Source organism: Syngnathus typhle, linkage group LG5 (assembly GCF_033458585.1).
Source record: "Syngnathus typhle isolate RoL2023-S1 ecotype Sweden linkage group LG5, RoL_Styp_1.0, whole genome shotgun sequence".
NCBI classification, from domain to species: Eukaryota; Metazoa; Chordata; class Actinopteri; order Syngnathiformes; family Syngnathidae; genus Syngnathus; species Syngnathus typhle.
The window spans coordinates 15,578,470-15,605,829 of NC_083742.1; the positions used below are offsets into that span (position 1 = coordinate 15,578,470).

The window sequence follows — 27,360 nt, forward strand, 5'->3', positions numbered from 1 at the left end:
CAAAGCCCCGGCGGTCACCGTGGCAACCAACACTTCCATCATCAGCTTCAACCTGCGGGATAATGGTGCTGACGCTCTCAAAGGCACATTACAGGTGCACAAACGCCCCCTCACCACATACACGCGCACGCAGTCACGCTCTGTGGACAAAAGTATTGGGACATGCCTATTCATCAATTGCCCCGATGAGTCTCCAAGTGTGGCAGTGGCCAAGCACAAGCCCGAGGTTGCGCTGACCAATGTCGAAGCCTGTCGCCGAACTTTCTCACCAAAAGCTCATTTGGATACGATTGAGGAACCGGTCTTGATTTCATTTCAGTCTTTATTCTTATTCTCCTCATTCTGGAAATGGTTGCGAGGAAGTTTTCTTTTGCATCAATTTCTATGGCAACTGGGAGTCGAAGGGCGTGAAGCTGCTAATGGCCACTGCACTAAACAACGTTGGCCTTGCTCGTCCATCTCCCAAAATGAGCAGTGTGAAAGAGTACGGACTGCTGTCCTTTGGGCCTGTGATCTCATTTGGTCTTACGTAACGTCAGGGGGGCGGCTGGATTGTGCGCCAACGCAAAAGCTCGGAGCGGAGAAATGACCGCCGTTGGGCAAAGGACCCCGGCCGGCGCACTCGTTTGCAAAAAGCAGAGCGTAGGCACTCGGGCAATGGCTGTTGGAAACAACCTTGAAAACGAATTCAGTTTTGTTGTTGTAGCATTGCTAATCCCCAGCCGATGCTGCGGCCTTGGACGAAGCGGTCCAAAAAGGCGTAAAGGTCTCCCATTTTTGCTCAAAGGGTGCAGCCCAGCCAAAGCTTTGGACGATAACGCCTTTGAGGCAGAACGTGCTCTCGTCACCACCGCTTGGTAAGACCCGAAAGGCGGCGACGACATGTCGTCCCAATTCCACCGTTTGAAGTGCACTTTGTACTGACCTCCAAAGTTTGGGACAGACTTTTTCCCCCGACTTTGAACGCACGTGAGTGTCTCTTCTTTGGCCTGACGCATCTTCTAATCCGTCAGTAATCCACCAGAGTCTTGCCGAGTGTTGACATTGAGACAAGCGCGGCATCGCAGCGTCCTTGGCTTTCATGTCCAGCGGAGGGTGGAAATTCGAGGAGGGAATATGTGTGCAGTCACCCCCTTTCCTCCCTCCCTCCCCCTTTGTTACTGGTAGACCTAGCAACAAGTCAATAAACCCTTTTGGCTCAAGGACGCTGCTCAGCGTTTGGTGAACCGGCAGCGTGTCCATTGCGACTGACGATTCAAGATTCATGAGTAGAGTCTCAAGACCAGAGAAGAAGGCGGAGGTGTTTCTCCCCTTTTACCGTGACCAGCGGCAACTCTGAAAGCTCAAAGTCAACTCGACAGCTTTTCCATGAGATCCGTGCCTAGCGCCCACGTGTGGAAGGATCCGCTGAGCTTATCCCGTTTACCACTCGGATCTCGGCGCCGCGTCTCGCCTCTTCCCGCCGGCGTCACGGACGGACGGCGGCAGTCGCGGGCCGCGCTCCCCCTTCATCCCGAAATTCACCACGCTCGGTACGCAAGCTCTGCCATACCGGGGCAGGCGCTGGGAGCCCCTTTCAACTTCCTCTTTGATACGGACAATTCGCCGCGGGGTGCCTTTTTTCCTCCACTGTCTCGCCTGCGCGTAGGAGGGCTCATGTGTGCGCCGCGAAAGACGCCCGCTTTGACTCCGAGCTCCAGAAGGCTGCCACTGACGGCCAAAGCGACGATTGTGTCGTGGACGGGAGTATTACGACCCATTTTGACTCTGGATGCAAAAAAAGAAAAGCCAAACATCCTTCCTGCCCGTGTCTGTCCTGCTTGCCTTCTTCCCTTCGGGCCACGTGGGCAGGGTCCTTTTTTCGAATCGATGACCGTGCGTTGAGTCGGACTCCATCACCGATTAGTGGGCCCCGACCTTTTTTGCACCACTTTCAATACGATTTGAAGGCCACTGCGATGCCTGAAAGCTTTCAAAGGTCTCTGCAAATGTCAACACGCCAGTCGCATTTTCTGCTCTCACATCTGAAGTTGAAATGACAAGAAAGCAGCAGCCATTGCTGAACAGCTGCAAAGAAATGTGTGCCCCCGTTCTCAAATTTGGACTCCGACTGGGCTCTTGCTTGACACATTTTAGAAAAGTGAAACCTTTGAAAGAAACCATAAGCATACTACTTGAAGCTTTAACCCTTTATTTATTTATTCTATTCTATACCTCAGTTGGACACACCATTTGGTACACCGCCATTTACAAGTGTACCTAATAACAGGCTACTTTATTAGGGAAATATTATGGTCAAAGGTCACAGGTGTCAAGCTCTAGTCCTCGGGGCCGCATTCCAACATGTTTTCCAAGATTCCCTCGTTAAGTGCACCTGCGTGAAAAGTTGTGGTCATTTTCACGTTCTGCAGGAGCTGAAATTGTTTAAATCATGAATTCTAGCTGTCAGCCTGTCGACCGTCTTTGTTGGCGACAAAACAAATCTCCCGCGGCCCTACACTGGCATCTGCTGGTCAGTCTGCGTTAGTGCGTTTGTGACGTCACATAGCCCCGACTGAAAATGCTTCAACGTCTTATTTCGTTCAAATGTTGTATTTGATTCTAGACTTGAATTGTAACTACCCCCTTTCTTAGTTTTTACACCCTGTACTTTCCATTTTGTGTCTGTTGGCATAAAGAAGGACGCCTGGTCGCTCGTGAGACATTACCATGGCAAGATGGCCGATTTGTGACGCACTAGGCAAGTACTGCCGTAAAATAACACCTGACACCACTGAAGAAGAAAAAGGCGTAAGTTAGCGTCGCTTCAAAACAGGCGCGTCTGTCTGCAGACAACGAAAAGGAATCGCAAATAATCAAACCCTTTTTAAAAAAGGGAAGAAATAGTACGGAAGAGGATTAGGCCAGTGAAGAAAAAAAAGTGGGGTGACAGGATTCTGACTTTTTTCTCAGACTTTAAAGTGAGAATTGTCACTTTAAAGTTAAAATTCTGAGACTAAAGGCTTCAACAATGTCAAAGCCCCAATCGGTTTAAAAATAATTTTTAAAACATGTGAGCGTACGGACTTATTTGTGGCTGTCTAACTGTGCACCAAGACTGTGCACAACCAGGGGCTCACCAGATTGGCTGGTGACAAGTGCAACTTCATTTTATTTTCATGAGCAAACCATAATTTTTTATACCAATGTTTACTTAGAGGCCACAAAAAGGGGCACCTTCAGGTTGGGTCCGTTCAATGCAGACTCCACAGGTGCACGCACCTAGAGTTGCCTATGAAGGAGATTGGACAAGAGCTGCACTCAAAAGGGCGTTCCTTGATCCAGGCTAGTGGGATGGACTTAGAACCTTGAAGGAGGGATGGATGGGACTCGGAGAGGGAGCTGCCGCGGGCGTCGCACTTTGCGCACTTTAGAGCAGCGATGGGATCCTGGCTGACACGTGCTGAGCAGCAGCAGCTGGAGCAGAGACACGGGCAGCAGCAGGACCAGAGCCATGGGCAGCAGCAGCAGCTGGACCAGAGCCACCTGCACCAGCAGCAGCAGCAGCGGCGGCAGGGCTATGAAGAGCTGGCACACAAGAGCGGATGTAAGGCAAGCCCCGAGTTGAGCAGTTTCAGAGACTTTAAACTTTTTGGTGTGCCACTTCCTGTGTGTTTGTGTGTGTGTGTTTGTGTGCATGCGTCCAAGTTTCCAGAAAGCAAATCAAAACCCTCCACAAAAGATTTCGGCATCTCAGTGGAAACAAGGAGACGATGAGGTAAAAGGTCAACTTGAAATTTTAGTTTGTAAAGTTCGCCCGGCACAGCAAGCTCTCAGCATTAGATCGGCGAAAAAGAAATGTTACATTGTGGCTGAAAGATTGCACAAATGATGTCAGATAGCGCACACATAGCGTGCAGCGTGATATTGCGTTTGGGTGGAAAGAGCACCAAATAGTAATTTGGTCAATTTTGAGAGCTAATATTGGAATCAAAAGCGACCTGACCGTGTGTTTGTTTGTCGCACTGCAGAAGAGAACATTTGGACGCCATTCCACAACTGGCCCACAATCCCATCAAGAAGCAAATCATCGATGCCTTCTTTGATAAAAGGTCAGCAATTAATGCAACAGCGTCGGCATGCTTTGGCGCACTCAAATGATTTTTAAAATGTTTGCATCGAACAACACTTTATATATTAAAACCCCCGACAGTTTGACAAGAGATGTTTGCATTTGTTGATTTATTGCTGTGGTCCAACTGGGCAGAAACCAGCACCAGGGCATGGTGGGATCCTGCGAGGAGATCACCTTGGAGCAGTTCCTGATGGTCATGAGTCACTTCCGGCCGCTCGCACACATCAGCCGTGAGGAGGAGCGGCAGGCCGCCAGCAAGCAAAAGCTACGCCGTGAGTGCACGTGAGCCTTCGACTGGCCGCGGTTGATGACAAGAAAACTTTGCGTTTGCAGTTTTGTTCAACATGCACGACAAGGACAGCGACGGAATCATCACGCTGGCCGAGTACCGCAAGGTAAGCCGAGCGTTTCGGTGCATACACGAGGCCCGCTTGGCTTTTAGGGGCCGTCCCAAGATTGTTTTAACCAGGTTTTTTTTTTTTCTTCATGTGAAAAGTAAAGTGGAAAAAACAATGTTGCTCAAATAGTCAATAAGCATAAACTATTGAAAAAATCAAATGAGAATGACGAGATTCCACATGGGCCGGCATTTGGTCATTGCAGTCCAATTAAGTACAGCGCGTGAAGCATAAAACTGACGCGTTGTCATTCCAGCTCAAATAGTATTCACGATTATGATTTCATTTGTTCCGTTGGTGGTGGAGGAGCTGCTGTCCAAAAGTGGCGACTTCGGGGACCAGGTGGCCAAGGCCATTGCCCGCGCGGCCATGTTGGAAGCGGCCGACAAGGTAAGCGCACGCCTGCACGCACATGCTGACAGGCAACACGAAACCCTGGTGTCACGCTCAACCTCGACTTTCTCGTTCACCCGGCAGGCGCTAGATGACTTCTACGAGGGGATCACCTTTGAGATGTTTCAACTGGTACGACGGCTCTATTTGTTTACTAGCGGTGCAACTGTGCTCGGTTTTTACACCACCGTTTTTGGTACACTTGTTTGTGCATGCCTTCTATCTAAATATTGCTTCATTTTGCTTTTCAGCAGCACATTACTTTAACCCCAGTTTATAATCCTACCTTTTAATTTGAAACCGAATCAAGAACCAAAATCCCGTGGGCCATAAGGGCGAATTGTCCCGTGGGCTTCAATATTTTGCCGCGTACCGTTGCACCCCCAAAGGTTTACGTATGAATTTTGGGCCGGCAGATGCTCAAGCCCTTGGAGTTGGAATCCCGGATGCACATCCGCCTTTAGGTGGCAGACACCTGTTGGAAGAATTGGATGGTGAAGCACTGGTCAGCTCTTTGAGTCAACTCTGTAGCTTCTATTCAATCTTTATTTAAGTAATAAAGAGGGAGCAACAGCAATGTGTAAATACTTATTAATTTATACAAACATAGTTGCTCCATTAGAGCACACACAACATTTCCATTACACATGGCATAGCTCATTAACGTCATGACACATGGATACAAAATATTCAGTAGATAACAAGACATTCAGGTGATAACGGAACAAATTATGTTTTTCCTTCTTTTGCCCTCCCTTTTCTTCTCTTCCGTATTCCTGCTTGTGGACACTATGTATCCTCCTGACCGGAACTATGAGGTTGTTGTTTCATCTGCTGAAGTGCATTGTGTACCGACTGCTGTAAAGCAAGCCAAGATCTTGCAAATAAAGACTAATAAACACAATATTCCACCTCCTTCCATGTTACACGTGAACGCACATACAGAGAGAAATTTGAGTCATTTTGATCAGGCTACATGAAGCAAAGTATAAAGGTGAATGTATGTAATTCTCATTAATGGAATGAATTACTCCGTTTGACCAGCAGGGGGGGGGGGGGGTTGTGTGCTCATGAAGCCTCGAGAAATGAACCTATTTGCACACCGTTTGGTGGGAAAGCCTCAAACCCCAATGAAGCCTCATGTGCCCATCACTACTGGCAACACCACCACCATGCGCTGCAGAAAAGCCACCTCTTGACCGCCCCTTTCTCTGAGCACATATGCAGATGCGACAAGGTGAGGGACCCCCAAAAGCATTTCATTCATTTAACATGCCTTTTTGTACATTGTCATTAACAGGAATAGATTCCATGCACGCAGATTGCAGACAAGTCAGTGGAGCGTACCCCTACACTACCTGCGGCTAGTGCGAAAAGAAAAATAATGCTGGCCTTGCTTTTCATGCTCATTTTGTCACCTGAGGCGGTCATAGGGCACGGCCAGCGCAATGTTGTAGTTGTAGCCGTGAGATTGGGCGTAGTTGGACCTGCAGATGGGAAGGACGCCACCACCGTCGTCATCATCATCGCCGCCTGAGAAGTCGTAGTGGCAGATGACTCCTCGGTGCCTGGATGAGAATGTTTGGAGTTAGCAACTGGGAAGCTGCAAAAAAGCGACTGGAATACAACATCCATCCATGAGAAGCTAAAACAAAATTGTATATGAGGGAAGTAAAGAGACAGAAATCTTGCGAGCGTGAGGCGGAACGCTTCAAATGGGCCAGGTGGGCGCGCTGCTACCTGCGATGGGCCGTCAGGTCATCGTCTGTGATGCAAGCCCCCCGTGGCGTCTTGTCGTCTGGGACGTTGGCCGTCAGCAGCGTGCGGCTGTCCAAACGCACGTGTCTCACGGGATGTCTGCGCACACGATACATTAGGGCCCGGCCCGACCCCAGCCAGCCCACGGCTCTCACCTGTTGTGCATCTCCCACAGCTTGCTGGCCGTTCTCATGTCCCACACGCACAGAAGGCCCTCGCCGCCGCCGCTCACCACCTTCCAGTCGTCGGCGCGCACCGACGTCACGCCCAGCTGGTGCGCGTACAAGGTCGACACGCAGGTGCCTGAACGCAGGTCAAAGACGCGCACCCTGCAAACAAAACGGGGCCCATCCGGTTTCCAGTCTTCCGATAATAAAGTGATAAAGTCAAGATATTGAGCGTGCGTGTGCGCACGAGAGTGGGAGAGAGCCACCTCCTGTCTTTATTACCGCACGCCATAATGTGCGGCGCGCTGCCGTCTTGGAGGTGGACGCAGGTGAAGTCGCCCGGTGAGTCGCCGACGCACACCACCTCCTTGGCCGTCTCCACGCTGTACACATGAATCTGCGGCGACACAAGTCCAGCTCCAGAGAGAGTTTTTGGGCGGGCGACACTGTCCATGAGCCTGGCCGCCAACGCTTGCGCTGAGCATCTTGGTTGTGCTCGGTGACCATGCATGCGACACGGGGCGAGTCACGTGCAGCTGCCCGGTGGCGGTCAGAGTGCTCAGGCGCCATCCTGTGACATCCGGACTCACCTTGTTGGCCATGCCGACGCGCTTCACCCCGAAGGCCAGGTGACGCTCAGAGGCTTCCAGGCAGGTGACGGGGTGTCCGTACACCGAGTGCAGCGTGCTGGCCTCCTCCTCCTCTTCGTCCAGCAGGTAGACCGAGTCACCGGCCGCCGCCGCGGTAAGCGCGCGGCGGCACCGCCGCCGCCCACCACCACTGGGCACCAGCACCAAACTGTGAACCTGCAAGGCGTACAACAGGCACATACGAGCTCAGCTCATCTTTGGCACGTGTGAAATGACAGACCGGCTTAGGGAGGAGGCTCAGGCGGAGTGTCCTCCATGCTCCGCGGTCGTCGGCGCCATCCAGCCGGACGTCCGAGCCGACGGCTGAAGCCAGGACGGAGCCGTCCGCGCTGAGGGCCAAGGCGCGGTGGCTTGCCGCCGACTGCCAGTGGTAAATGGGCTCACCGCCCGCCCGTGCGCTCCACACGTCCACGCAGCCTGCCGCGCAAGACAAGCCCAAGCCCCGGCTGGTTAAAAGTTCACGCAAATAAAAGAAAACAATCTTTAATCTGCCAGGTCTGTGACTTTTCCCTTGTAAGTTGGAAAAAAACCTTTTACCTTTGAGTATTTGTTAAAACATAGAATTATATTCCCTGCTGCGTATTGCGAAAAAGCTCAAGCTCATCTGTTTTCCAAATCCGGATGAAAATTTGCTTGAGTCATGGTGGACGATGACGCGAAAGGATGCAAGTGTGGGGAAAGAGAGACCAAGTTGGCGTACCGTCGCGGTAGGCGGCCGCCGCCACGTGTCCGCCAACGCACACCAGAGCGACAGGCGGCCTGGGCTCGGAGAGTGCCGACAGCTGGTTGGACCGGAGGTGGGACGACGGCAGATCCCGCTGCGATGTGTTCCACAGCCTGACGTCCCCCGACGAGTACCTGACAGGCAGCACGTGACACACCCGCGTTAGACGTGTTTCCTGTCTCTTAGGACTTACTCTTATCTTTCTGTTCATTTGCGGTGATTGCGGAGTGCCCCGATTGGCTGTCCTCACCCTGCCAGGACGTAATTGTTGCAGGAGCTGACGTCGCACAGCACCTTCCCCAGCTCAAACTGCAGCCGGCTGATGCAGCCGACGCGATTCTGCGGCAAAGTGGTCAACAAACAAATTGTGACAAAAACACCCCCCAGAAAAGTCTGAAAAGGGAAATCGTCCACTTGGATTCATCGCAACGGCAACAGGTCCACCCAGAACGACTCGTCGACTTCACAGTCAGGAGGTTTTCTCCCACGGCACGGAAGGCTTCGTTTGCCTGCCGGTGTTTACAGCGTGCGACGTCACGTTGAAATGCCTCACCTTCCAATTGGCGCGCACGTCGGCGGCCGCCCGGCGACCGTCTCGCAGCGCCGCCTTCCAGCAAGGCGAGTCGGACACGGTGGCGCCGCGTGCGTGGCCCTCCGCTGAGCACAGCCTGAACCACAGCACCTCGTCCTCGGCCAGAACTCGCCACGCCTTGCTCACCTGCCGGCAAAATGAATCTGAATTTCAACGTTCACATTGACACGGAAAGCAATGGACTAATCGGATCGATAAATCAAAAGAATCCAATTGCTCTGCAGTGTGAACACGACCTAATGAAAACACGGGCACTATAAAAGAAATATGAGTCATCGGATCGTCGGGCTCGTCTGCATGCCACTCGCCGACTTTCTCTGCCAGTAGGGCCGTGCATGCATGGGCGGACAGCTGTTTGTTTGAAGTCACTCACCTGTGCACATCTGCCGAGCTCAGAGCGGTTAAGGTATTGGAATATCTTCAGGGCTAACTCATACGGCAAGTCCACGTCAAAGAAGGGGATGTCGTTGGCCTCGTTCTGCATTGAAAAACAATAAATAAATCAATACAAAATAAATAAACAAACAATGGAAAGAGGCACGTCGTAGTTAGCTGGCGTCAACATTGAGGAGATGGCTTCTGAGTGCCTCCATACCAGATCTAGAATGAGTCGATCCACCAGTTGCTCTTCTTTCTGGACTTTTTTCCGAGGATGCTTAAGCGACTCCCTGCAGACGGATGTCTCCTCCTGGTACTTCTTCTTCCTCCTGCTCCTCTCCTCCGCGAGTCTGTTCAGAAGGGGACTCGTCCTTCCGCCCAGCAAGCCCCTGGCGATGGAAACGTAATCTGACCCTTCCGCGCCACCACTCGTCTCGGGCTCAGACTCGCTTTGACCTCCACTCGCGTCTTCGCAACTGGGGCTGGGGGACGGAACAAGAGAGAAGCGCCGCTCCTCTTTTGCTCTGTATAACTCCCGTTGCCAACGGTCCCTGAATGCAGACAGCTCGTCCTCGGCCATAGCGTGCATAAATGTTAGCGACGTTTTGTGTTAACGCTTCGAAAGGGTTGAAGACATCTCTTGAAGGGAAGCGCCGCCGTCAAAACAAACGACGAGTCTTTCACTAGAAAAGGTCCGACGTGGTACACGGTTGGAGGAAACATTGGTTCCTGCCTAGGAAACCAGTTCCTTGTCGGTCAAATTGAGACTAAAAAGCTCACGTTTATGTGATTGCCTCCATATCTGTCCTCTCTCACATATCACACACATAAAACACAAACCGAATCAGTAAACAGTGGAGACGATATTATGATTGTCTTCTTCACGTCTACTATTTTTTCATATCGTTCCGAATATTGTCATGTTCCCCATCCTTTTCAGAACTTTCTTTGTGCGACTCGATGACATTGTGACGTTATTCCAAAGAAATGCATTTCTTGTTGATTTTGCAACCTGACAACATTTTGACATGTAAACAACATTCTAATTTTATTCTTGATTTAAATTCACGGGACAACTTTAAGAAGAGTTTTTTGGGCATAAGGTAATGATTTATTTATTTCGGCATGTACATAATCAACTTTCATTACAATTTAATTTTACATTATGACTTGTCAAAGAGGGAGGCGGGTCGAAGCAATTCTGCTTATCAAGTCCCGTCCCGATTACAACCAAGTTTTCACTTCCAGACACACAGTCTAAATTACTACATTGCGACCTATATACCACAGCATAGCATGAAGAGAAAAGTGAGAAACAAAAGAAAAACATATATTTGACCAGTGTAACACGATTTGAATACAGCAATAACAAATAAATAGGAAGTTTGAATAAAATGTCCCTGCCAATGAATAAAACGGCATCGTCCCTACCGATGGGCGGCAGTTGCACCAACCGATCACGCAGCTAATTGTATCCCATGCTGGCCTTCTCTAATTTGACCATTTTCTTATTGCGTTGAGACATTTCAAGACGAAGTGCTGCTATCATGTGCCCTCTCTGCTCTCAGGTGTCGAAGTTGACATTAGTCAAAGTTGACATTTAACTCCTGTTAAATTGTTTTTTTTGTTATAAGGACATCCACCACTTGCTGTTTCACCAATCCATTTTCCACCATCGGTCCCATTTTGATAGCTAGGGTAGATCTTGAGCCCAGAGATGATCACATTATTTATTTTATATTTCATTTTTCGTCTGTGAGTGCATCATCACCATGCAGCTTTAGTAGACTTGGAAGTGAGCGGAGGTGGTCCCGTCCTTCCAGCATCGGAGGGTCTCCACGACGGTGGTGCGACACAGGGGGCACGCCCTCTCCCGGTCCAACCAGGAACTCAGACACTCCTCGCAGAAAATATGCTGGCGACAAACAGGAAGAGCGCCGTCACCATTGACCGGCAATTGGGACAAAAAGCGAGAGAGAGCCTCTCGGTGTACCTGGCACAGGAGGGCGACGGGCTCGCGGAAACGCGTCTGGCAAAGAGCGCACACATCGCCGGCCTCGCTGCATCGCTGGCTGCCGGCGCGCACGCCGCAACTCTGCATGCAAAAATATGAAAATAACACCCCAAGTGTAATCCAACTAAAAAGCGTCATGTTCTCTGTTATTTTTCTTGCGCAAAGCTTGGTTTGACAAGACTAAAAATCTAACAGCCAACCTGTAAAACGCGATGTCAAGAAGAAGATTTTGCCGGTTCATTTTGTTTGTCATACGACTGGCAGATTATTTTTTCTGCAAAATATCTTTTTGAACGGAAGCTCACCTGAGGGCGGCAGAGCAGGACGGCGGCCTTGCGGAGGGTCGACGCTCGGCCGCAGATGTCAAGGGACTGCAGGTGACAAACAAAAGACAAGAAGGCGGTCTTTGAGCTGGCTCACTTCAAGTCATGAATGCCACGAGGCACTTTTACCTCATAAGTGGCACTTGAGAGTCAAGGAGTTACGAACTTTTGATCTCGCAATTTTACATTTCTCCACAAAATGATATTACGAAATGTCTCTTAAAAAAACACTTAATAAAAACTCTTGAATCTTGTCCCATTTAGAGTCAGAAGGGAGCGAGCGCCACAAGATTAAAAAAACAATGACGGAATCAGCCATTGCCTGCACTACTTCTTCACATAGCAAATGGCAAATTAATGCGTCACCTCTGCTCCAGATGCTCTCATCTTCCCGCGACACTCAAATACCACTATAACACTATAACCCTCCGGAACAAAAAAAAAAAAAAAAAAAAAAAAAGAAATGCCAGGTCATGCCACTATCAGCAATTTCTGGTCCACTCCGCCCAGTGTCCTCCCCTCGTTCTGGCGAACGAACATGGAAAAAAGCTCCTTGGTCATATTTGTGTGATTCATTGGCCATGAGGCAAGCGCACAAAGTTATCACTGCCACTCACCGGCCAAACGATTACGTTTTGGGTTCTGACTCATCAATATTCCTGAGGAATTCGCCACTTCATCGGTTGTTATCGTGACAGCTTCTGTTAAAGTCTATTTAAGGTCAATTCCATTTCTTTCACTAATGGAAACTTCTCCTTTCTGGGGAATTCCTTCCTGCGGATGTTGTGAGACAACGATGACTGTTTCTGTGAACGTCTGCGTCCCAATTGAGACGTTGACGTGTTAAGACTCAGCACCATCATCATCATCATCTTTCTTTTATGGCTAATGAGCACCTTGCAGATGCCGTAGACGATCATGAGCGCGGCTCCTAAGAAGTAGCTGGCCGAGGGCTCTTCTCCCACGATGTACTTGTACCACAGCTGGATGGGAACCAGGGCGCGAAACAGCTGACTCAGCTCCTCGATCAGCAGGTAGAACTTTCCCTGCGAGCAAATGTGCAAAAAACATTCAGGAACGTAAAATGAAAATATATATATATATATATATATAACAACAACAGCGGCTCTCATGAATCGAGGAGCCGGTGGCACAAACTTGGCCTGCATCCGTCCCCTGCGCTTTTGTAACTTAGGAAGAGGCCATGCATTCCCACAAATGCCCTGAGTCATCATTCTCTACCAGCAGCCACAGGAAGGAGTTCCCCAGAAAGGAGAACTTTTCATTCGAGCAGGTCAAAGCCAAAGAAACATTTGGACTGACTCACATGGTACATTCCACGTACATTGAGCATTCATATTGACGCAAATATAAAGGTGCAGCACCCCTGGGAATACTAAAAATGACCCAGAAATGGCTACTTTTACACGTTAAATGACATGTTTTCCTCTTTGGAATACTTAACCATGCTTCAGGTCAAACTAAGCCTGGAATACCACTGGCATTCTTATTCCTATTCAATTAATATGTAGACAAATGCACAAATATGAAAGTTGTGGGAAAGCCCGGTGGCCCTCGTGGCACGATCGAGTCGCCGTACCATGCAGCGGAAGAAGGTACAGAAGGAAGGAAGAAAATCGGGGCTGGCCAGGGAGGTTTTATGTCATAGAGCTTCAAGTATGTTAAGATGAAAAGTGTTCCCGGAAGACATTGTCCTTTGTATTTTGACACAAATAAGAAGTTGAACTCTCACCCTGGACTTGAACGCCAAGAAGATGCCAGGTAGAACAAGGACGAAGCATTTCAGTCCAACGGTGACAAACTTGAGGACAAAGTCGGTGATGCCCACCGCCCACATGAGGTCAAAGAAGTCAAAAGTGTCCAGATTGGGCTTGGAAAACAGGAGGCTGGGACAGGACGCACACACACACACACCATATTTTTTCCCCCTTTTACACTGCGCTCGCATGTGAGAAGGTGACACGCGCAGCACCTGCGACAAACAATATTGTGAGCTCAACATAAAATACTCACAGGACAAAAACCAGACGGGAGCTCTGCTAAAAGAAACGACACATAAGATGGCTGAGGCGATAGAAAAAAACAAATAAAAGATGAGCCTCATGAAAATGGCGGCTAAAGGCCACGCTGGCTGTCGCCGGCTACCTGTTGTAGAGCTCTTCTTGGCTGAAGGTGTAGTACACGTACGCCACGTTGCCGGAGAGAAACAGCGCCATCCACAGGGCCACCAGCACCGAGCGCTCCTCCTGAAACACGAGGGAGCGTTTGTCAAGCACGAGCGCATGCAGTGCGTTGCATCAGAGCAGCATTTAGGAAAATCTCATTCGGACCTAGGCTGTTCCGCAACAGTTTCATTTTAGAATACATTGCGCGATTACTGGATCAAATGGTGCAAATCGTCGGGCTTCTCAAAAATCAATGTTGTGAAATGTCACTCAGATGGAACAAAAAAAAATAAACGGCGCTTTCTGTTTGATTACACTTTGGGATCATGACGAAGCGTCAGGACACGTTGTCTCACCCGCAGCGACACCTGACGCTTGAAGGTGGCGTTGGCGTAAGCAAAGGTGCTGGCCATCCCCACGCAGACGGCAATACCTGGGGCACAAATGACACGTTCATCATCAGCAGCGGCAGAGCCGAGCTTGAGCTGGAAGCAAAGTCAAGTGTGTGCTCGCGATCATGCTAAGTACAGAAGCTATGTGCTATCATGCTAGACGATGCTAGGTGGGAGCAGTGGTGATTTATTGCATGATGGGAAGATGTGAAATGAAAAATATGAATCAATTTTAGCTTGGGGAGAAAAAAAAAAGTGAACATCTGAAAACATGTTTCATTCAAACTTTTAGGCTAATTAAATAACATTGGAAGACACATTCAGCAGGTTTGGTAGAGGCCAGTGCGCAAGCAAGCATGGTTGCTCGTGTGCTAACACCACGGGGGGAGGATTGTTCAAAATTAAATTCAAATCATTTAAGAATTTAAAAATCTAATTTGAGAAAGAAAAAAAAAACATTTGTAACAGGATGAACAATTACCAAGCTTATGCTGAAAGCAGACTTTGGCCAGCAGGATGAGGATGAACGGGAAGCCCCTCTGCAGCCATGTCACCATCGCCTTCAGCTCAGAGAAGGCTGGAGCCGGCGCGGCCGGGTCCTCCGGGCCCGCCTCTTCTCGGGGGCCACGGTGGTGCCTCTCTGAGCCTGCCGCCGCTGCCGCCACCGCCGTGGCCTGTTGCAGGAGTGAGGGGGTCCCGTGCTGCAGCGGCGGTGGCTGGTGAAAATGGTGGTGAGGAGGGTGAGGCAGGAAGGCTCGGCCCTCGGGGCGATGAGGGCCGCCTGCTTCCCGGGACGACGCTGTCATCTGCACAAAGACGTCCGGGGGCGAGCCCAGCACTAAACCGGCCGCCTGGAACTGGGCAGTGGAGACTGCGGCCGACGGGATGCCTGCCAGGCCCGAAAACATCTGCTGGGGCAACGCGGGCGTATCGGGTTTCAGACAGTCGAACGTGCCGCCTTCATCCAGACTGCTCTCGGATCCCTGGGTTTGGCTACGGTTCCTAAACGAGAAAACCAAAATTCAGACTCAGGAGCTATGGCGTTTCCCCACAAGATTGCAGCTGTTCACATCATTGTTTTCTTGATGATAAAACCTTATTCTGAAACTCACACCAGTGTCTATAAACCCTACTCTGAGACACTAACCTCATCTTTACAAGATGATTTGGGGGTGCCCAAATCAGGCTAACTCCTAGACAAGAAATAGGATGTCTTGAATCCTTGGCCGAGGTCTAACCTCTCTGCACTCTTGTTTGATGAACAACATGGAGTAGAGTCAATTGTTCATTCGCTCGCCTTTCAGAGGACATGCCATCCGTGTTGCTGCTGTGTCTCCTCTGCATGGCACGGCGCTCATCAACACACGAAGCTGCCCTAAGGACACCAACACACGGGCGAACGTTGTACATCCTCACGTTTACGGTGCGTTTTCCTTTTTAAACAACAACACGTTTAATGTAGAATTTACCTTAACCTCATCAACGAGTCCTCCTAGGGTGAATTTCATTTTTAATTTCAAGTGAGCTAGCTTGTTACTTCGCTTGCCTTCATTTTTAGCCAACAACCTCCGGGGTGACATCATCACCTCGCCTCTCATTGACCAATCGCATTTAACGTTAATGTTCGCCGCCTCCGTGTCCGGAAGTTGCTGAGCAAAATGCCGGTTGCGTCAACAAATGTTACTTCCCTGTTTGGTAGACGGCGTGACACTTTTCTGTTTGTTTTTCATCATATTTGTTTCTGATTTTCATCGCTTTGTTCTCGCTTCCTCGAATGCAAATTGAAATTACGTCGGTGCCTCCGTCATTGCGTTGTCACCCATCGACCAATCGCATTTCGACGTTCATATTCACGCCGCTTCCATGTTGTCAGTTTGTTTTGCTAACGCCAGCGGCTAAACACCGAGCATCTTGAGATAAATAACTTCGTTTTTACTGCGCTCTACGTACTATTTAGTCGTTTTTCATCCTGCCCCTCAATTCATATTGTCCTCGGTTACGGGTTTGCACATGCTTTTCACCAAGCTACCTAGCGATTTAAGCGATCAAGCTAAAGCAGGCCTGCGATTGAACATTAACATTATAATGCAAAATGGGTTAAAATGCCGATGACGCCGAACGTTCTCTTTGTGAATTCATCAGCCTTGTGTGTGCGTCTTGTCGGGAGCTTCACACAAACGCGCCCGCATCGAATCGTGCACATTTAAGGACGGGCGGTTGGATGTTTGTGGACCACGTCGAGCCATGATGGTGCTCCGGCGGCTCTTAAGGAAACGCTGGGTGCTGGGAATCGTCTTCGGATTGTCGCTCATCTACTTTCTTACCAGCACGTTGAAACAGGTGCAAGCTTAAAAATACGTGAACCCTCACCGTCTACAGCAAAGAAAACTAGTGGTCGTCCTTTAGCTGAGTGTGTTGAGTCGAAGGACGCCTGCTGATGACTAGGGAACATTTTTGTGGTGTAAATGTAAAATATCCTCACTGTCTGTGCGTGCAGGAGGAGCGAATCGTAGGGGACCGCGCCCTTCTGGAAGTGAGAGACACCGAGCATCGCATCCCCTGGAAGGTGCGCTTCACTCTGGGAAACAGCAGCCGACAGACGGGCCGCTGCCGCAACTCCATCCAGGGAAAAACACTGCTCACCGACGAGCTGGGTGAGTTGTCGTGGTGATTCCCCGCCCCATCAATAAAGGCAAGAGGTGTGAAAACTTTCGGTGTCTCCTTGCCAAGGTTACGTGTGTGAGCGCAAAGACCTGCTGGTGAACGGCTGCTGCAACATCAAGGCGCCGCGCAGCCGCCAGCACGTCTGCAAAAGCTGCCTGGCCGACGGCTGCTGTAGCGTGTACGAATACTGCGTGTCCTGCTGCCTCCGGCCGGACAAGGTGAGTATTTGTTAAACGGCGGCGCGACACCTTACAGCGCCGAATACGCATCTTGAGCGGCTGCGCTTTGTCTTTCAGCAAGCCCACCTGGAGCGCTTCCTGAGCCGCACCGCCCAAGGCTTCCAAAACCTCTTCACCGCCGTGGAGGACCTCTTTGAGCTTTGCCTGGCCAAGTGTCGCACTTCTTCGCAAGTACGGCCGTCATTTTCTTGCTCTCATCAGCCCGCGCCCGAGTCGCTTGAACGGAAGCTGCGGCTTTTCAGAGCCGAGCTCTTCCGATGTATCGTTAAGATGGCATTTTTGGTCGGGTGTACACGAGAGCTGTTTGGGACTCAACTTGAAATGTCATCTTTGTCTGCCAGATGGCATCCAAAGTCAACATGAGTCTCAGGTGGCACGGGTACATTTTCGAGATGGGAGCCAGTCTACTTGTTTGGCACGTTCAAGTTTTCATTTCCGCAAAAATTAACAGCGTTAAAAAAGGGCATTTTTTGCAGAAGGTGCTCAGTAAATCGGGCATTTATTGCTCTTTACTTTTCCTCACCAAAGGGAAAACGTTCCGCTGATTTTTCCCAAAACAATCGGGTGCTCGTCCGTACACGTTTCTACAACATGCTGCTTTTGCCACAAGGCGCACTTATTGATTTGACAAGCACCCCCCCCCCCCCCACCACCAAATCCGGATAGATACTTTATTGAAGTTTAAATCAAGTTTGCGGCGTATTCAAGGACAAACAAGTTCATTAGAGTTAAACGCCGCCGAGACTTAATGCGCCAAACTGTGTTTGTGGCTCCCGCAGAGCGTCCAGCACGAGAACACGTACCGGAACCCCCAAGCCAAGTTCTGCTACGGCGAAAGTCCCCCGGAGCTCCTTCCCATCTAAACGCCAGCGCCAAGCGCAACAAGAAAGACATGTGGTCCATGCCGACTGGGCGAGCCAGGGGCATTTGGGGCCTTATTGAAGGGAAAACTCTGACCATTGGAATTTTGGGGGAAACGTAGTTCAACAACTTGGTGCAAATGAAAGGAGGGGGCTTTTAGGGAGAGAACTTTAGTAGAAATAAGTCCATTTTCTAGCAGTCGTTTAAAGGAAATAAATGGGTGAGTTTGACAAAACGCTAAAAAAACTAAAAAGGTTGAGTTTTGACAATCTTTTTTTTTTTTTTTAGATTGATTTTATTTTATTTCAGAGTTTTTGCTCACTAGGGTGATCTCTTTGAACTTTGGCCACATGTTTTTGTTGTTTGTCTGGTATTTATCATTTGTACTTTTACATGGTGCGATATTTAGTGACGAGTAGGCCTACTGTTCAATTTAAACAAAGTTTGTAACATATAAGGTCAAAAAACAATCAAGAAAAATATTGAAAAAAAAAGCAAAGCATTCCTTCATTCCCTCTCCCGTCAGACTTTACAACATGCTTGGCACCTGATTAAATGAAGGTGTTTCGTCTCTATTAGCGGCACTTGTGTTTGTCCTTGTCTGTTATTTACCCTTTTTTCAAACTTTGGCACTTGTTTTATTCTTGCACTCGTATTATTCTTGCACTCGTATGAGCTGCTGTGACAAGTGAATTTACCCGCTGTGGGATGAATAAAGTTACAATTAAATTTGTATGTAGACGTTTGACTGTAGTCGGAAAAGAGCCTCCAATTCATCAACATTACACAAAATCACTCGGTCACATGTTATTGGGTATTTTAAATACTCAAATCCAAACGGACCATAGGAGCGGCTAATAGTAAATGCTAAGTCTTGACTCAGCAACTCGGCTTTTTTAATAAATGGAGAGGCGTTTACATGAGAAACAGCAAAGAAACGGTCATTTAGAAACTCTGCGCTTTAATTTAAAACAATAAATAGAGCAATAACAACACATTAAATAATCTTCATAATGCACAGTGACAAGATTGACCTCATCAGAGGAAAGTGCAAAAGGTTTTGCGGACTGGACCGGATCCAACTACGCTTGCGAGGCTGTGGCGGAGATCTGCAACCCGCAGTACCCTGCGACAACTCTTTGGGCCGTGGACCGAGGAAGATTTGTTGAGGGCAAATTAGGTTCTCGTAGCAAAGCTACATGTGCAAAGGCGTCGGGCTACCTTCTGGATCCGTATTCTCACATTTATTGCCATCAAATCAGTTTTTTCCCTACAACCTCATCAGAGGACAGATGCTGGCTTCATTTTGTTGTTCCGCAGCTTCATCAGAACATTTGGCTGGGCCAGGCAATTGGACAGTTCCTGGATGAAGGGATCCGGATCAGCAGACTCGCTTCCACTTTTCTCCACGGCCTGAGCAAAACTCTTGACGTGCAGCTGCGCCACCTACTACATCACCGGCCGGGAAAGGTCGAAAGGAAGGTTTTGAACCGGCTAACCGTTTTTGTGCATTTTTTTTGTCTGGCTACCTTTTGGAGCCAGAGCCTGGTCAAAGTTCTGCATCCTAATGACAGTTTAGCCTTCAGGCACACCAGGTGGTCAGTGTCAGTTCTGGACCCAATCAGGTTTTCTCCCACAAGCGGAGCATAGCGCGATAATCAGCACGAGAAGCGATCCCGGGTCCTCCTCCGTCTGGATTTCGGGGCCCTGACGGTTCTTCGCTCTGTCTCATTGATGCGATTGTTACACGGGGCCTGCATCACCTTCAGGACCCTGTTGACATCTGCCACCCAGTTTTTCAGGCCTGCAATGACTTTCCAACCATAGGACTTCTTGGCCCAACTGTGATCATGGGTCTCGTGTGGAGGCTCCTCTGTCGCCAGCTCCACCTCCGGCTGGACTTGGCGGGCCAATTTCATCAATATGGCGCTTGAGAACATAAGATTCCCCTTGACCTGGTCGAGCGGCTCGGCGACGTTCCTGGGGTTGCCCCAGTCTTCGTTCTGGTACTTTTCCACCTTGGCGAGATGCAGTTGGAACAGCACGTTCTTGGCGTAGATATCCTGAAGTTGCTCGAAGAAGTTGGAGCCCATCACAGCGTAGTCGGGGACATTGGGAGGCTCGCCGCTCAGGCCGTGGAAAACCATCTGTTGGGGGGTTTAGAGATGAGGATGAAGGTTAGAAGGATGAGGTCACGTTCCCTGATAGCAAAAGGACCCAAAGCACGACCCAAAGCTTTTTTTCGTAGCCTTTGTAAAAGTCAGGGAACACGCGTCGACATTGTCCGAGGCTTTCTAGTTTCTGACCATCTTTTTTCCTAATGGCATCAACATCCCGCAGGCGGAAAAGCAAAAATAGAAACCCACCTCGCCAAGTTCAAACAAAAAGGAGCGAGAAAACGAGGACAGCGAAACAACACATCCATTGTCGGGGTGGCCAGACACTGAGCGCACTTACGTATTCGTCGAGCAGGTGCGCAGCTTGGGCGCCGAGCGTGTTGACGATGTTGATGAGGGTGGAGAAGTCGTCTTGGCAAGAGATGTCGGCCAGCGGCGCCGGGCGACATTCCGGCACCAACAACGTAACCAACAGTGCTGAGCACAAAAGGACAAATTTAGGACTTGAGTCCGGTGCCCAAACTGGGAAAGCACAGAGCAACTTGCAATGCACAGGACAGTCCAAGTTATTTCATTGAAAGATGAACAGTAAAGATATCGGGGGAAAAGAGAGAATTGGGGAAACACTGTGAAAAGTCGCTTTGGAGTCTCCGATTTGGGCCAAGTAATTCAACGAGCGGCCGGATTTAGCAAAAAACGGACAGAGACAATCAATGGCTTAGCCTGGCTGCTGTGTCGCTCTTGAAAGCAATTTCACGTGAGGCCCCGGACAGAATTTCTCAAAATATTCCCACAAAAAAGCATTTTGAAAATGTTTTGGTGTCGAAATCCTGTCGGATAAAACACGATTATAAAGAAACGGAATTACTGTGCAAATTTCAAGCCCTTCCGCAATGTTGGAATGAACTTGAGTTGTGCAAAGCAGAAAAAGGCAATAAAATGAAGATGAATATTACCAAAGTGCAGCAGTCTTTTCAGCGCAGAGGCCATGGCGGATCTCCTTTATGTTGCTTCTCACTTGCGCCGCGTGTCTTTTTATTACCGAGCATCCTCATACCTTCATCATCACCGGCATCATCATCAACTCCCACAACTGACACATATGGAAAAGTTCAGCCTTGCAACACGTGTCAAGCGTCTGTTTGACTGACACATCAGCGACGTCCGGACGCCCGCCCTTCCTCGCAGCACCAAAATTCACACGCAAATCTAAAAATACGCCCAGCGCGCCAAACAAAACACTTTGAGACATTTTTAACACTCTTGAGAAGTGGGGGGGGGGGGAAGAAGAAGCTTTCAAATTTTCAAACATTATATTTTCATGAGCATGATATTGCGCAACAGTCCAGCAAATACAAAAGTATCCGAAGTGATATTCACTCAAATTAAACGTTTGTGCAAGTTATTGACCCGTTACAGGTGTTGTTGTTTCTTGAATTTTGTTTTGTTTTGTTTTACTTCTTTCCAAAACGCTGACCCATTAAGAAGACACATTGTTGTCTCAGGTGTTGAGGAAAAAAACTGCGAAAAGTGCTTGTGGCATCAGGAGGTCAGGGCTCAGGTGGTGGTCAGGTCCATCCGCTGCTTGTGCAGCACGTCGCTTACACGAGCGATGTCCTCTTCGGGAACCTCAAACACACACACACACACACGACGATTTCATTTTGTTTTTGGCTCAAAACCAGATGCACATTTGAAAGAGCCTGGAAAAATAATATTAAAATATAAAAATAATTTTCTACTTTTGAAACACCTGTCTTCACGTCCTAGCCGTAAAGCCTTCACCTCACTTGAGATTGTAATTTCAAACCTTGACCCCGTCTTGAAAGTCCAATCCTTGGTCAGCTAGCTTGAAACCTTTTTGATCCCGTCCAACAAAAAGCGCGAGGATTTTACTTCTTTCAAACACAACAACCATTCGGCAGAAGTGGGCCGAATTTGTTTGAATGACATTTTTTCTTGTAACGTGTCAAAGGTGAAAAAAATGGGAATGATTTTTATGTGTTAATGCGTAAAAAAAAAAAAAGGCCAACTTTCAAAAGAGCTAATATCGGCTCATGCTTCACTACTCAGTTCGAAACCATCCCCCACGAACGTGTGCGGAAACATCGCCAAACAGGGTCAAATGTCACACCACTTTACTCTTTCAATTCAGTGGAAGTAAAAAAATACACTCAATTGGTCTCCTTCGCTTGTATTTGACTTGTAATCGTGGATGACGAGATAACGTGACTCACGTGCGCTCGTCTATTATTTCCTTTTTGAGCATTTTGGGAAGCACACTGTGAGGGACAACCTCAACTTTCTTTAACCACTGCCGTTGCGACACAAGGGATACCGCAGCGGCTTCCGCGGGGGTGAGGGAAGGTCAAAAAAAAAAAAAAAGAGAGGTGGGGTTGCGGGGCTAGTGTCCATGACAGTTTGCTATACACGCTAAGATTAGCCAAAATGTAAGTAAAATCAAGTGAACGTGCATTTCCGTAATCATTAATGGCTATTGAGCAGACAGACTTGGTTTTGGAAAAATCAGGGACAATTGAAATGAGATTAACAAACGTTTGGCTTTTTTAACGTAAGCGTCTCAAAGCATCAAAGACGTACTAACATTAAATAGAACCTAGCTTTATTGACGTCCAAGACTAGTTGGCCTTCAATGAACTATAGCTGCTTGGTTTTGCTCAAATTAAGCAAATGGCAGGAAAATGTTTTCGGCGAACAACTTCCCAACATAAACATCAAAGACAGCTGAGCATTTTCTTTCCGCTTGTCACCGGCAGGTGAGTCAATGGTGCGAAAACGCGACTGCTTTACTCACAGATGACAAAGCGGAAGGAATCCTTAAATAAAAGAGTGACCTGGATTTGTGAGTCAATGGACTGAGGATTGGTCACCAGGTGTCCACTCACCAAAGCGTGGTCGAAACTGAAGGTGCTGATGTAGTAGGCGGAGATGTCGCAGTCGGCCAGCGGCTGTGAGATCTGGGCCACGATGCCGCACTCGTCTGAAAGCAGCCACAACGACACGTCTCGGGGTGGGGGGCATGTGGAGACCGGGGCAAGAGAGCGGTCACTCACCGAAGCCGAGGGGTTGTCCTCCGATTCGCACCATTCGCCACAGTTCCCCGGACGAGCTGGTGAAGAGGAGGTCGGCGGGGAAACTGGGGCATCCAAGAATCGTTTTGAGTCGAGTGGGCAGAGATCAAAGAGCTTTTGGAAACGTCTAAGACAACTTTTAGACCTTGAGGCGCACAGCGTCAAAGACACTGTCGTCAATGAACCAAGCAGCGGCTTTTGTCCTTGACATCACGGCCATGGTGCTTACCGTCTTTGAGTGTCCGTGTCCATGACGAGCGAGACGTAACCGTCAATCAGGGAGAAGGAGAAAAACTTGATCCGCTCCAAGTCTGAGCCGGAAGACGGCACCTCGTCTTCTTTGGGGCTAGGCAAAGACAAACATGGCTTGGTAACCTACCAACCAAATTTGTTGACCACCTTCACTTTGCAACATGAAAAACGTTTCCTGGACTAAACCTTGAAAAGACGCGTCTTTGGCAGTTGTGCTTAGCAACATGCAACTTGAAGCTAACACAAGTAGAGTCTTATTTAAAAAAATAAATTTCTGCCCATTTGGGTTTCAAGCAAGCACCGGGCTCAAAAATTTGCTAATGATATATTTTATATGATAGCTGGATTTTTAAAAAAGAAAAGATAATCTAACCCTACAAGACCCACAAAAAAGGTCTCCAGTTGCCCTGTCATCAAAGACAGTCCAAATATGGTCCGTTTTTCAAGAAATAGCGGAATGCCCCGTGCTACAGTGCCACCTTGTGTCGCAACCACAGCACTGCAGCCCATCCGTCTGACCTGCCAGAGTAGAAGAGCACATCGATGAGCGTGGTGGCGATGGAGGGCAGCGTGTCGGGGTCCAGGGACATGACGCAGAAGCGGTTCTGAGGAATGAGCACCGGCTGAAGACCGGCCTGCGTGGCTGCAAGCAAAGGAGGACACGCTCACGGGCTTTCCGTTGGGATATTCATAGATGACATAACCACTCGAAAGCTGCATCATCAAGCAAACTTGAGGGAGCATTCCATCGTGTGCTTTTGTCTTGTTTTTTTTGCAACTTAAAAAAAAAATGGACGAAAGCAAGTCGGTTTGGCATACAGACTCACCTTGTTTAGCGTTCTTGTGCGGGCCGTCGGCGATGTCGCGGCCGCGGACGAGGAGCGACTCTCCTCCAACTTCGCGGAAGATGTTGAACTCCTCCTCCAGAGTGGCCACCACCACTGGCAGGTCCTTTTCTCTCACCTGAAACCCATTTGATCTTTCAATAACTATATCTTCCTTCCTTTTCTAACTGTGGCATTTTTTCACACAAAGAATTGTTTTCTCTACAATGCAACTCTCTGCAAAAGACTTGCATATAAAAAAAACACTTTTGAAAATCAATCAAAAGTAAATTCCTCTTTGGTATGAATGCTTGGAAAAAAAGAGATTTGTTTGTTATGTTTTGGGGTTTTTTTTTTGCCCAAAGGATTTCACCCCCTGCCCTTTGTCGTGGTCCCATGCCGGTTTTTGAGGCACAAAAGTGCGGACTGACCAGGACAAAGTCGGTCTGGTAGGTGGACAGCATAAAGACGGAGACGTGGCGGCGGGCCAGCGGGGCGATGACCGACTCGGCAATCTTGGTGACGCCCGGCGCCTGTGAGCCGGGCGAGGCGATGACGGCGTCGGAGAGCACGTTGAGCGGCAGCCACACCGAGCCCTCTGCCTGCAGATCCGACGAGGCCTCCAGCTCTGCCCGCCAAAGGCATCAGTCAACAGTCGCCATTGAAATGCACATCTCATCACTCCTCACCAGAGGGATCCAAAACACACGGATTGTAATTAAAAAGGGGTTTCCCAATCTGGTTTGTCAATTAATGGAATAAACTATATTCAAGAGAACCATTCAAATGACGCGTAGCAGCAATAAAGCCAATAATATGACTGTGCCCGTTGATTCGAATACACAAGCTAAAAGTGAAGTCTTGTGGGGCCTTTTTCTGTCTACCTTTGAAGCCCTCCTCATCCAACAAGACCGTGTAGTTCTCGGGGGTCTCCGTCATACTGAAGAACTTGCATCTGAAAGCAGGATTTGGGATTTTCGTTCAACGTAAATGACAATCAAAATACACAGTGTAGGCGCACACAAGCACACACACAATAAATATATATATAAATATATAGTTAATAAAATAAAGCAGACTTTGACACTTCTGTGACGATTATCAAATGGCAAAAATCAGAAGCTAGTAAAACTGTTCAAATATTTTATAAGGACGAATGGTAACAAAAATTTCAAGAAATCTTTCTATTTGTTTTTAAGTGATGACAATTTGCAATTTTAGTTTTGACATATGAAGCTTGACATCAAATGATGTGGCAGGCCGTATCTGACACCCAAGAATCCCACATAAACATAGTAAAATGGACAGACTCTTTTTCTGTAGGCTTAAAAAGCAGGATGGAAAATGTCACATTCAATCAACAGCAGAAATACGAGACTGAGCTTGAAATATTCCCTGTTTTGCTTTCCTTCCTTCAAATTAGTCAAGTTAAATAGTGTGCCACCATCTAGTGGCCAACAATTGAATTACATAACTTTACTGGAACCTGTGATCAAGACGAAAAAATATGAAGCCCAAAAGATTCCATGAAAAAAATTTGACCAACTGTGAACCGCCAGGCTGCGACAGTGTGAGGCTCAACTATACTTTAAAATCCGATGCAAAACGTTTGCTGATAAAAGCGGGAGAAAAGTGAATAATGCTGACGGCCTACCGAGCAGAGGGGATATCCGCCAATTGTTGTAGGCTTTGACGCTGGAAACAGCTAAAAGAAAACCATTCGTGTGGCCTCAATTGTTTTGGAAGGTGGGGGATCTCTCTGGGAGCCCCACCCTGCTGTTCTCGCGTTGCCCGACCAAGCGAGCAACTGCTGACTCGGTCGCATTTTTCTTTCGTTGGCTTTTGGACCAAACACAAGATTGTATTTGTTGTTCCTCTTCTATTGGTGTCTACTTTATATGCATGTATATTACTACTTATATTCCTTTATTTTTGATTGACTGTTTTTACCGTCTTTGTCGTTGTATAATTGGTATATTTAAAGCACTTTGTTAGAGCTGCTGCTATTGGGAAATGCGCTCCATAAACAAAGTTATCGGTCAATAATACGTCAAAAATGTGCAAAAAAAAAAAAGACTTTGTGAATATGAAATCTCCGTAAGAGAAATAAAATCCCAACAAAATTGCAAATGTATACAAAACAAGTAATAGCCGTGGAGCCTTCGCTAACGAATAAGCGGTTCTGATTGGCCCATCATTTGCTTAATGCCCACGACAGCCAATAGGAGTCGGTAGGCGTGGCCTCAACGACGAGCAGATGTGCAACCTGCTGAAACTGCTGCAATCGGAACCACTAGGAAACGTAAACCTCCCCAAAAATCAAGGCGGGAGAAACAAATAAGGCTATTAGGATCGTCAAGAACGTTAAGTGAATCCACCAAAGTTTATCTTGGTTGGGAAAACATGCCTCAAAAGTCCAACTAAAGCTGACCATCAATCGCGTGCGACTATACAGCGATGAGCGAAAGGTGGGTGAGAAAACGATTTTCCCCAGCGATGGCCATCGTTGCTCTCGCCTCGACGTTGCCTCGTAAAAACAGCAGATGCCATCACACGCATTGGATTCTTAGATTTCGGTGCCAGTGGCCTCTGACCTGGTGCATCAAGCGAAACTGGTCCATTTGTCGACATGACGCGTTGAAGGCGTCCCCAAATATGCAAAATGACGTAATTTCTCAATGAGCCCCCGTTTACCGTGTCCGGCGGCGGAGGAAGATTAGCTTGATGAGCGGGTGCGTGAAGTGCGACAAGCCGCTCTTGTTGATGCTGGTGACCCGCAGCCGGTGGTCCAGAATGTGCAGCTCCATGTCCAAACGCGAGTCAGCCACAACTACTCAACGCACACCACTGAGGACCAAAAACATCCGAGAAGCCCAGCCCCGCACAACTCCTTGCTATTCAAATGAGCAAAACAGCCCACACGCCCCTTTCTCCAATTCTTAAAGCGACAGCGTAGCGTTTTGAGAAATTGCAGATTCGTGTAAAAAAAGAAGAATAGAATAGAATAGATATTTATTTGTCATTGTCACACGTATAACGAGATTTTAAAAGATCAGTACCCAAGTGCTATAAAGCTGCTCACTTGCCATAGAAAGAAGCGAAGCTTCCGGCAGCCATATTGCATTGCCACACCCGCTAAGAACGCTGAACTTGAAAAGATTGATTCCTCTGCTGCGTTTTCATTTATGTGTTGTTGTCTATGCGGCAATAAATAAATAAATG

General features: G+C 48.3%; 6 protein-coding genes across 16 annotated transcripts; 2 read left to right on the top strand and 4 right to left on the bottom strand.

Annotated features, from left to right (window-relative positions):
- The first annotated feature begins 2,596 nt into the window (after positions 1-2,596).
- Positions 2,597-5,447, top strand: tesca (tescalcin a). Of its 2 annotated transcripts, XM_061278929.1 has the most exons (7): positions 2,597-3,757; positions 4,011-4,091; positions 4,247-4,386; positions 4,448-4,508; positions 4,809-4,902; positions 4,990-5,037; positions 5,322-5,447. In XM_061278929.1, exons 1-7 carry the CDS (start codon positions 3,753-3,755, stop codon positions 5,367-5,369), a joined length of 477 nt encoding a protein of 158 aa, XP_061134913.1. In that variant the 5' UTR covers positions 2,597-3,752; the 3' UTR covers positions 5,370-5,447. The 2 variants fall into 2 exon arrangements, with proteins under 2 accessions (XP_061134913.1, XP_061134912.1); XM_061278928.1 differs by having other exon boundaries at positions 4,990-5,447.
- A 32-nt stretch (positions 5,448-5,479) lies between these two features.
- fbxw8 (F-box and WD repeat domain containing 8) lies at positions 5,480-9,882 on the bottom strand. Its single transcript, XM_061278905.1, has 11 exons — positions 9,392-9,882; positions 9,170-9,274; positions 8,758-8,922; positions 8,455-8,543; positions 8,181-8,338; positions 7,701-7,897; positions 7,421-7,636; positions 7,097-7,227; positions 6,819-6,992; positions 6,646-6,762; positions 5,480-6,473 (listed from the first exon to the last, which is right to left on the bottom strand). The coding sequence occupies exons 1-11, from the start codon at positions 9,761-9,763 to the stop codon at positions 6,320-6,322; spliced, it is 1,878 nt and encodes a 625-aa protein (XP_061134889.1). The 5' UTR covers positions 9,764-9,882; the 3' UTR covers positions 5,480-6,319.
- Positions 9,883-10,262: 380 nt separating this feature from the next.
- Positions 10,263-15,699, bottom strand: rnft2 (ring finger protein, transmembrane 2). 7 transcript variants are annotated; one of them, XM_061278907.1, is made up of 11 exons: positions 15,559-15,699; positions 15,387-15,464; positions 14,571-15,091; positions 14,013-14,130; positions 13,678-13,778; positions 13,265-13,596; positions 12,408-12,557; positions 11,494-11,559; positions 11,168-11,269; positions 10,946-11,089; positions 10,263-10,878 (listed from the first exon to the last, which is right to left on the bottom strand). In XM_061278907.1, the coding sequence occupies exons 1-10, from the start codon at positions 15,567-15,569 to the stop codon at positions 10,955-10,957; spliced, it is 1,614 nt and encodes a 537-aa protein (XP_061134891.1). In that variant the 5' UTR covers positions 15,570-15,699; the 3' UTR covers positions 10,263-10,878; positions 10,946-10,954. The 7 variants fall into 7 exon arrangements, with proteins under 7 accessions (XP_061134891.1, XP_061134897.1, XP_061134894.1 ...); XM_061278913.1 differs by having other exon boundaries at positions 10,263-11,089; positions 13,265-13,418; positions 14,054-14,130; XM_061278910.1 differs by having other exon boundaries at positions 10,263-11,089; positions 13,265-13,568; positions 14,054-14,130.
- Positions 15,700-16,295: 596 nt separating this feature from the next.
- spring1 (SREBF pathway regulator in golgi 1) lies at positions 16,296-18,586 on the top strand. The gene is made up of 5 exons (XM_061278927.1): positions 16,296-16,429; positions 16,587-16,743; positions 16,820-16,971; positions 17,050-17,163; positions 17,772-18,586. Exons 1-5 carry the CDS (start codon positions 16,334-16,336, stop codon positions 17,853-17,855), a joined length of 603 nt encoding a protein of 200 aa, XP_061134911.1. The 5' UTR covers positions 16,296-16,333; the 3' UTR covers positions 17,856-18,586.
- A 211-nt stretch (positions 18,587-18,797) lies between these two features.
- LOC133154313 (uncharacterized) lies at positions 18,798-21,123 on the bottom strand. The gene is made up of 3 exons (XM_061278926.1): positions 20,927-21,123; positions 20,311-20,447; positions 18,798-20,000 (listed from the first exon to the last, which is right to left on the bottom strand). The coding sequence occupies exons 1-3, from the start codon at positions 20,958-20,960 to the stop codon at positions 19,512-19,514; spliced, it is 660 nt and encodes a 219-aa protein (XP_061134910.1). The 5' UTR covers positions 20,961-21,123; the 3' UTR covers positions 18,798-19,511.
- A 141-nt stretch (positions 21,124-21,264) lies between these two features.
- On the bottom strand, positions 21,265-27,043 carry castor1 (cytosolic arginine sensor for mTORC1 subunit 1). 4 transcript variants are annotated; one of them, XM_061278922.1, is made up of 9 exons: positions 26,833-27,042; positions 25,023-25,093; positions 24,570-24,766; positions 24,142-24,277; positions 23,834-23,957; positions 23,292-23,408; positions 23,045-23,207; positions 22,877-22,971; positions 21,265-21,599 (listed from the first exon to the last, which is right to left on the bottom strand). In XM_061278922.1, exons 1-9 carry the CDS (start codon positions 26,943-26,945, stop codon positions 21,572-21,574), a joined length of 1,044 nt encoding a protein of 347 aa, XP_061134906.1. In that variant the 5' UTR covers positions 26,946-27,042; the 3' UTR covers positions 21,265-21,571. The 4 variants fall into 4 exon arrangements, with proteins under 4 accessions (XP_061134906.1, XP_061134908.1, XP_061134905.1 ...); XM_061278924.1 differs by having other exon boundaries at positions 23,045-23,127; positions 26,833-27,039; XM_061278921.1 differs by having other exon boundaries at positions 22,877-23,207; positions 26,833-27,043.
- Positions 27,044-27,360: the final 317 nt, after the last annotated feature.

What these genes read in the sequence shown, in the direction of transcription:
- LOC133154313 (XM_061278926.1), bottom strand. Translation starts at nt 20,960, where the DNA reads ATGGCCTCTGCGCTGAAAAGACTGCTGCACTTTG. An exon ending in GAAAAGACTGCTGCACTTTG is followed by an intron (nt 20,448 to 20,926) that starts GTAATATTCATC and finishes TTTTGTGCTCAG; the next exon opens with CACTGTTGGTTACGTTGTTG. An exon ending in CGCACCTGCTCGACGAATAC is followed by an intron (nt 20,001 to 20,310) that starts GTAAGTGCGCTC and finishes ACCCCCCAACAG; the next exon opens with ATGGTTTTCCACGGCCTGAG.
- castor1 (XM_061278921.1), bottom strand. Translation starts at nt 26,945, where the DNA reads ATGGAGCTGCACATTCTGGACCACCGGCTGCGGGTCACCAGCATCAAC. An exon ending in TTCCTCCGCCGCCGGACACG is followed by an intron (nt 25,094 to 26,832) that starts GTAAACGGGGGC and finishes TCCTGCTTTCAG; the next exon opens with ATGCAAGTTCTTCAGTATGA. An exon ending in GCACAAGAACGCTAAACAAG is followed by an intron (nt 23,958 to 24,141) that starts GTGAGTCTGTAT and finishes CTTTGCTTGCAG; the next exon opens with CCACGCAGGCCGGTCTTCAG.
- spring1 (XM_061278927.1), top strand. Translation starts at nt 16,334, where the DNA reads ATGATGGTGCTCCGGCGGCTCTTAAGGAAACGCTGGGTGCTGGGAATC. An exon ending in TTACCAGCACGTTGAAACAG is followed by an intron (nt 16,430 to 16,586) that starts GTGCAAGCTTAA and finishes CTGTGCGTGCAG; the next exon opens with GAGGAGCGAATCGTAGGGGA. An exon ending in ACTGCTCACCGACGAGCTGG is followed by an intron (nt 16,744 to 16,819) that starts GTGAGTTGTCGT and finishes CTCCTTGCCAAG; the next exon opens with GTTACGTGTGTGAGCGCAAA.
- tesca (XM_061278928.1), top strand. An exon ending in CAGCAAGCAAAAGCTACGCC is followed by an intron (nt 4,387 to 4,447) that starts GTGAGTGCACGT and finishes TTGCGTTTGCAG; the next exon opens with TTTTGTTCAACATGCACGAC. An exon ending in ACGCTGGCCGAGTACCGCAA is followed by an intron (nt 4,509 to 4,808) that starts GGTAAGCCGAGC and finishes ATTTGTTCCGTT; the next exon opens with GGTGGTGGAGGAGCTGCTGT.
- rnft2 (XM_061278907.1), bottom strand. An exon ending in CTTCGTCATGATCCCAAAGT is followed by an intron (nt 13,779 to 14,012) that starts GTAATCAAACAG and finishes CTCGTGTTTCAG; the next exon opens with GAGGAGCGCTCGGTGCTGGT. An exon ending in TCGTCTACGGCATCTGCAAG is followed by an intron (nt 11,560 to 12,407) that starts GTGCTCATTAGC and finishes TGTCACCTGCAG; the next exon opens with TCCCTTGACATCTGCGGCCG.
- fbxw8 (XM_061278905.1), bottom strand. Translation starts at nt 9,763, where the DNA reads ATGCACGCTATGGCCGAGGACGAGCTGTCTGCATTCAGGGACCGTTGG. An exon ending in ATCGACTCATTCTAGATCTG is followed by an intron (nt 9,275 to 9,391) that starts GTATGGAGGCAC and finishes TTTTCAATGCAG; the next exon opens with AACGAGGCCAACGACATCCC. An exon ending in GCGTCGGCATGGCCAACAAG is followed by an intron (nt 7,228 to 7,420) that starts GTGAGTCCGGAT and finishes GTGTCGCCGCAG; the next exon opens with ATTCATGTGTACAGCGTGGA.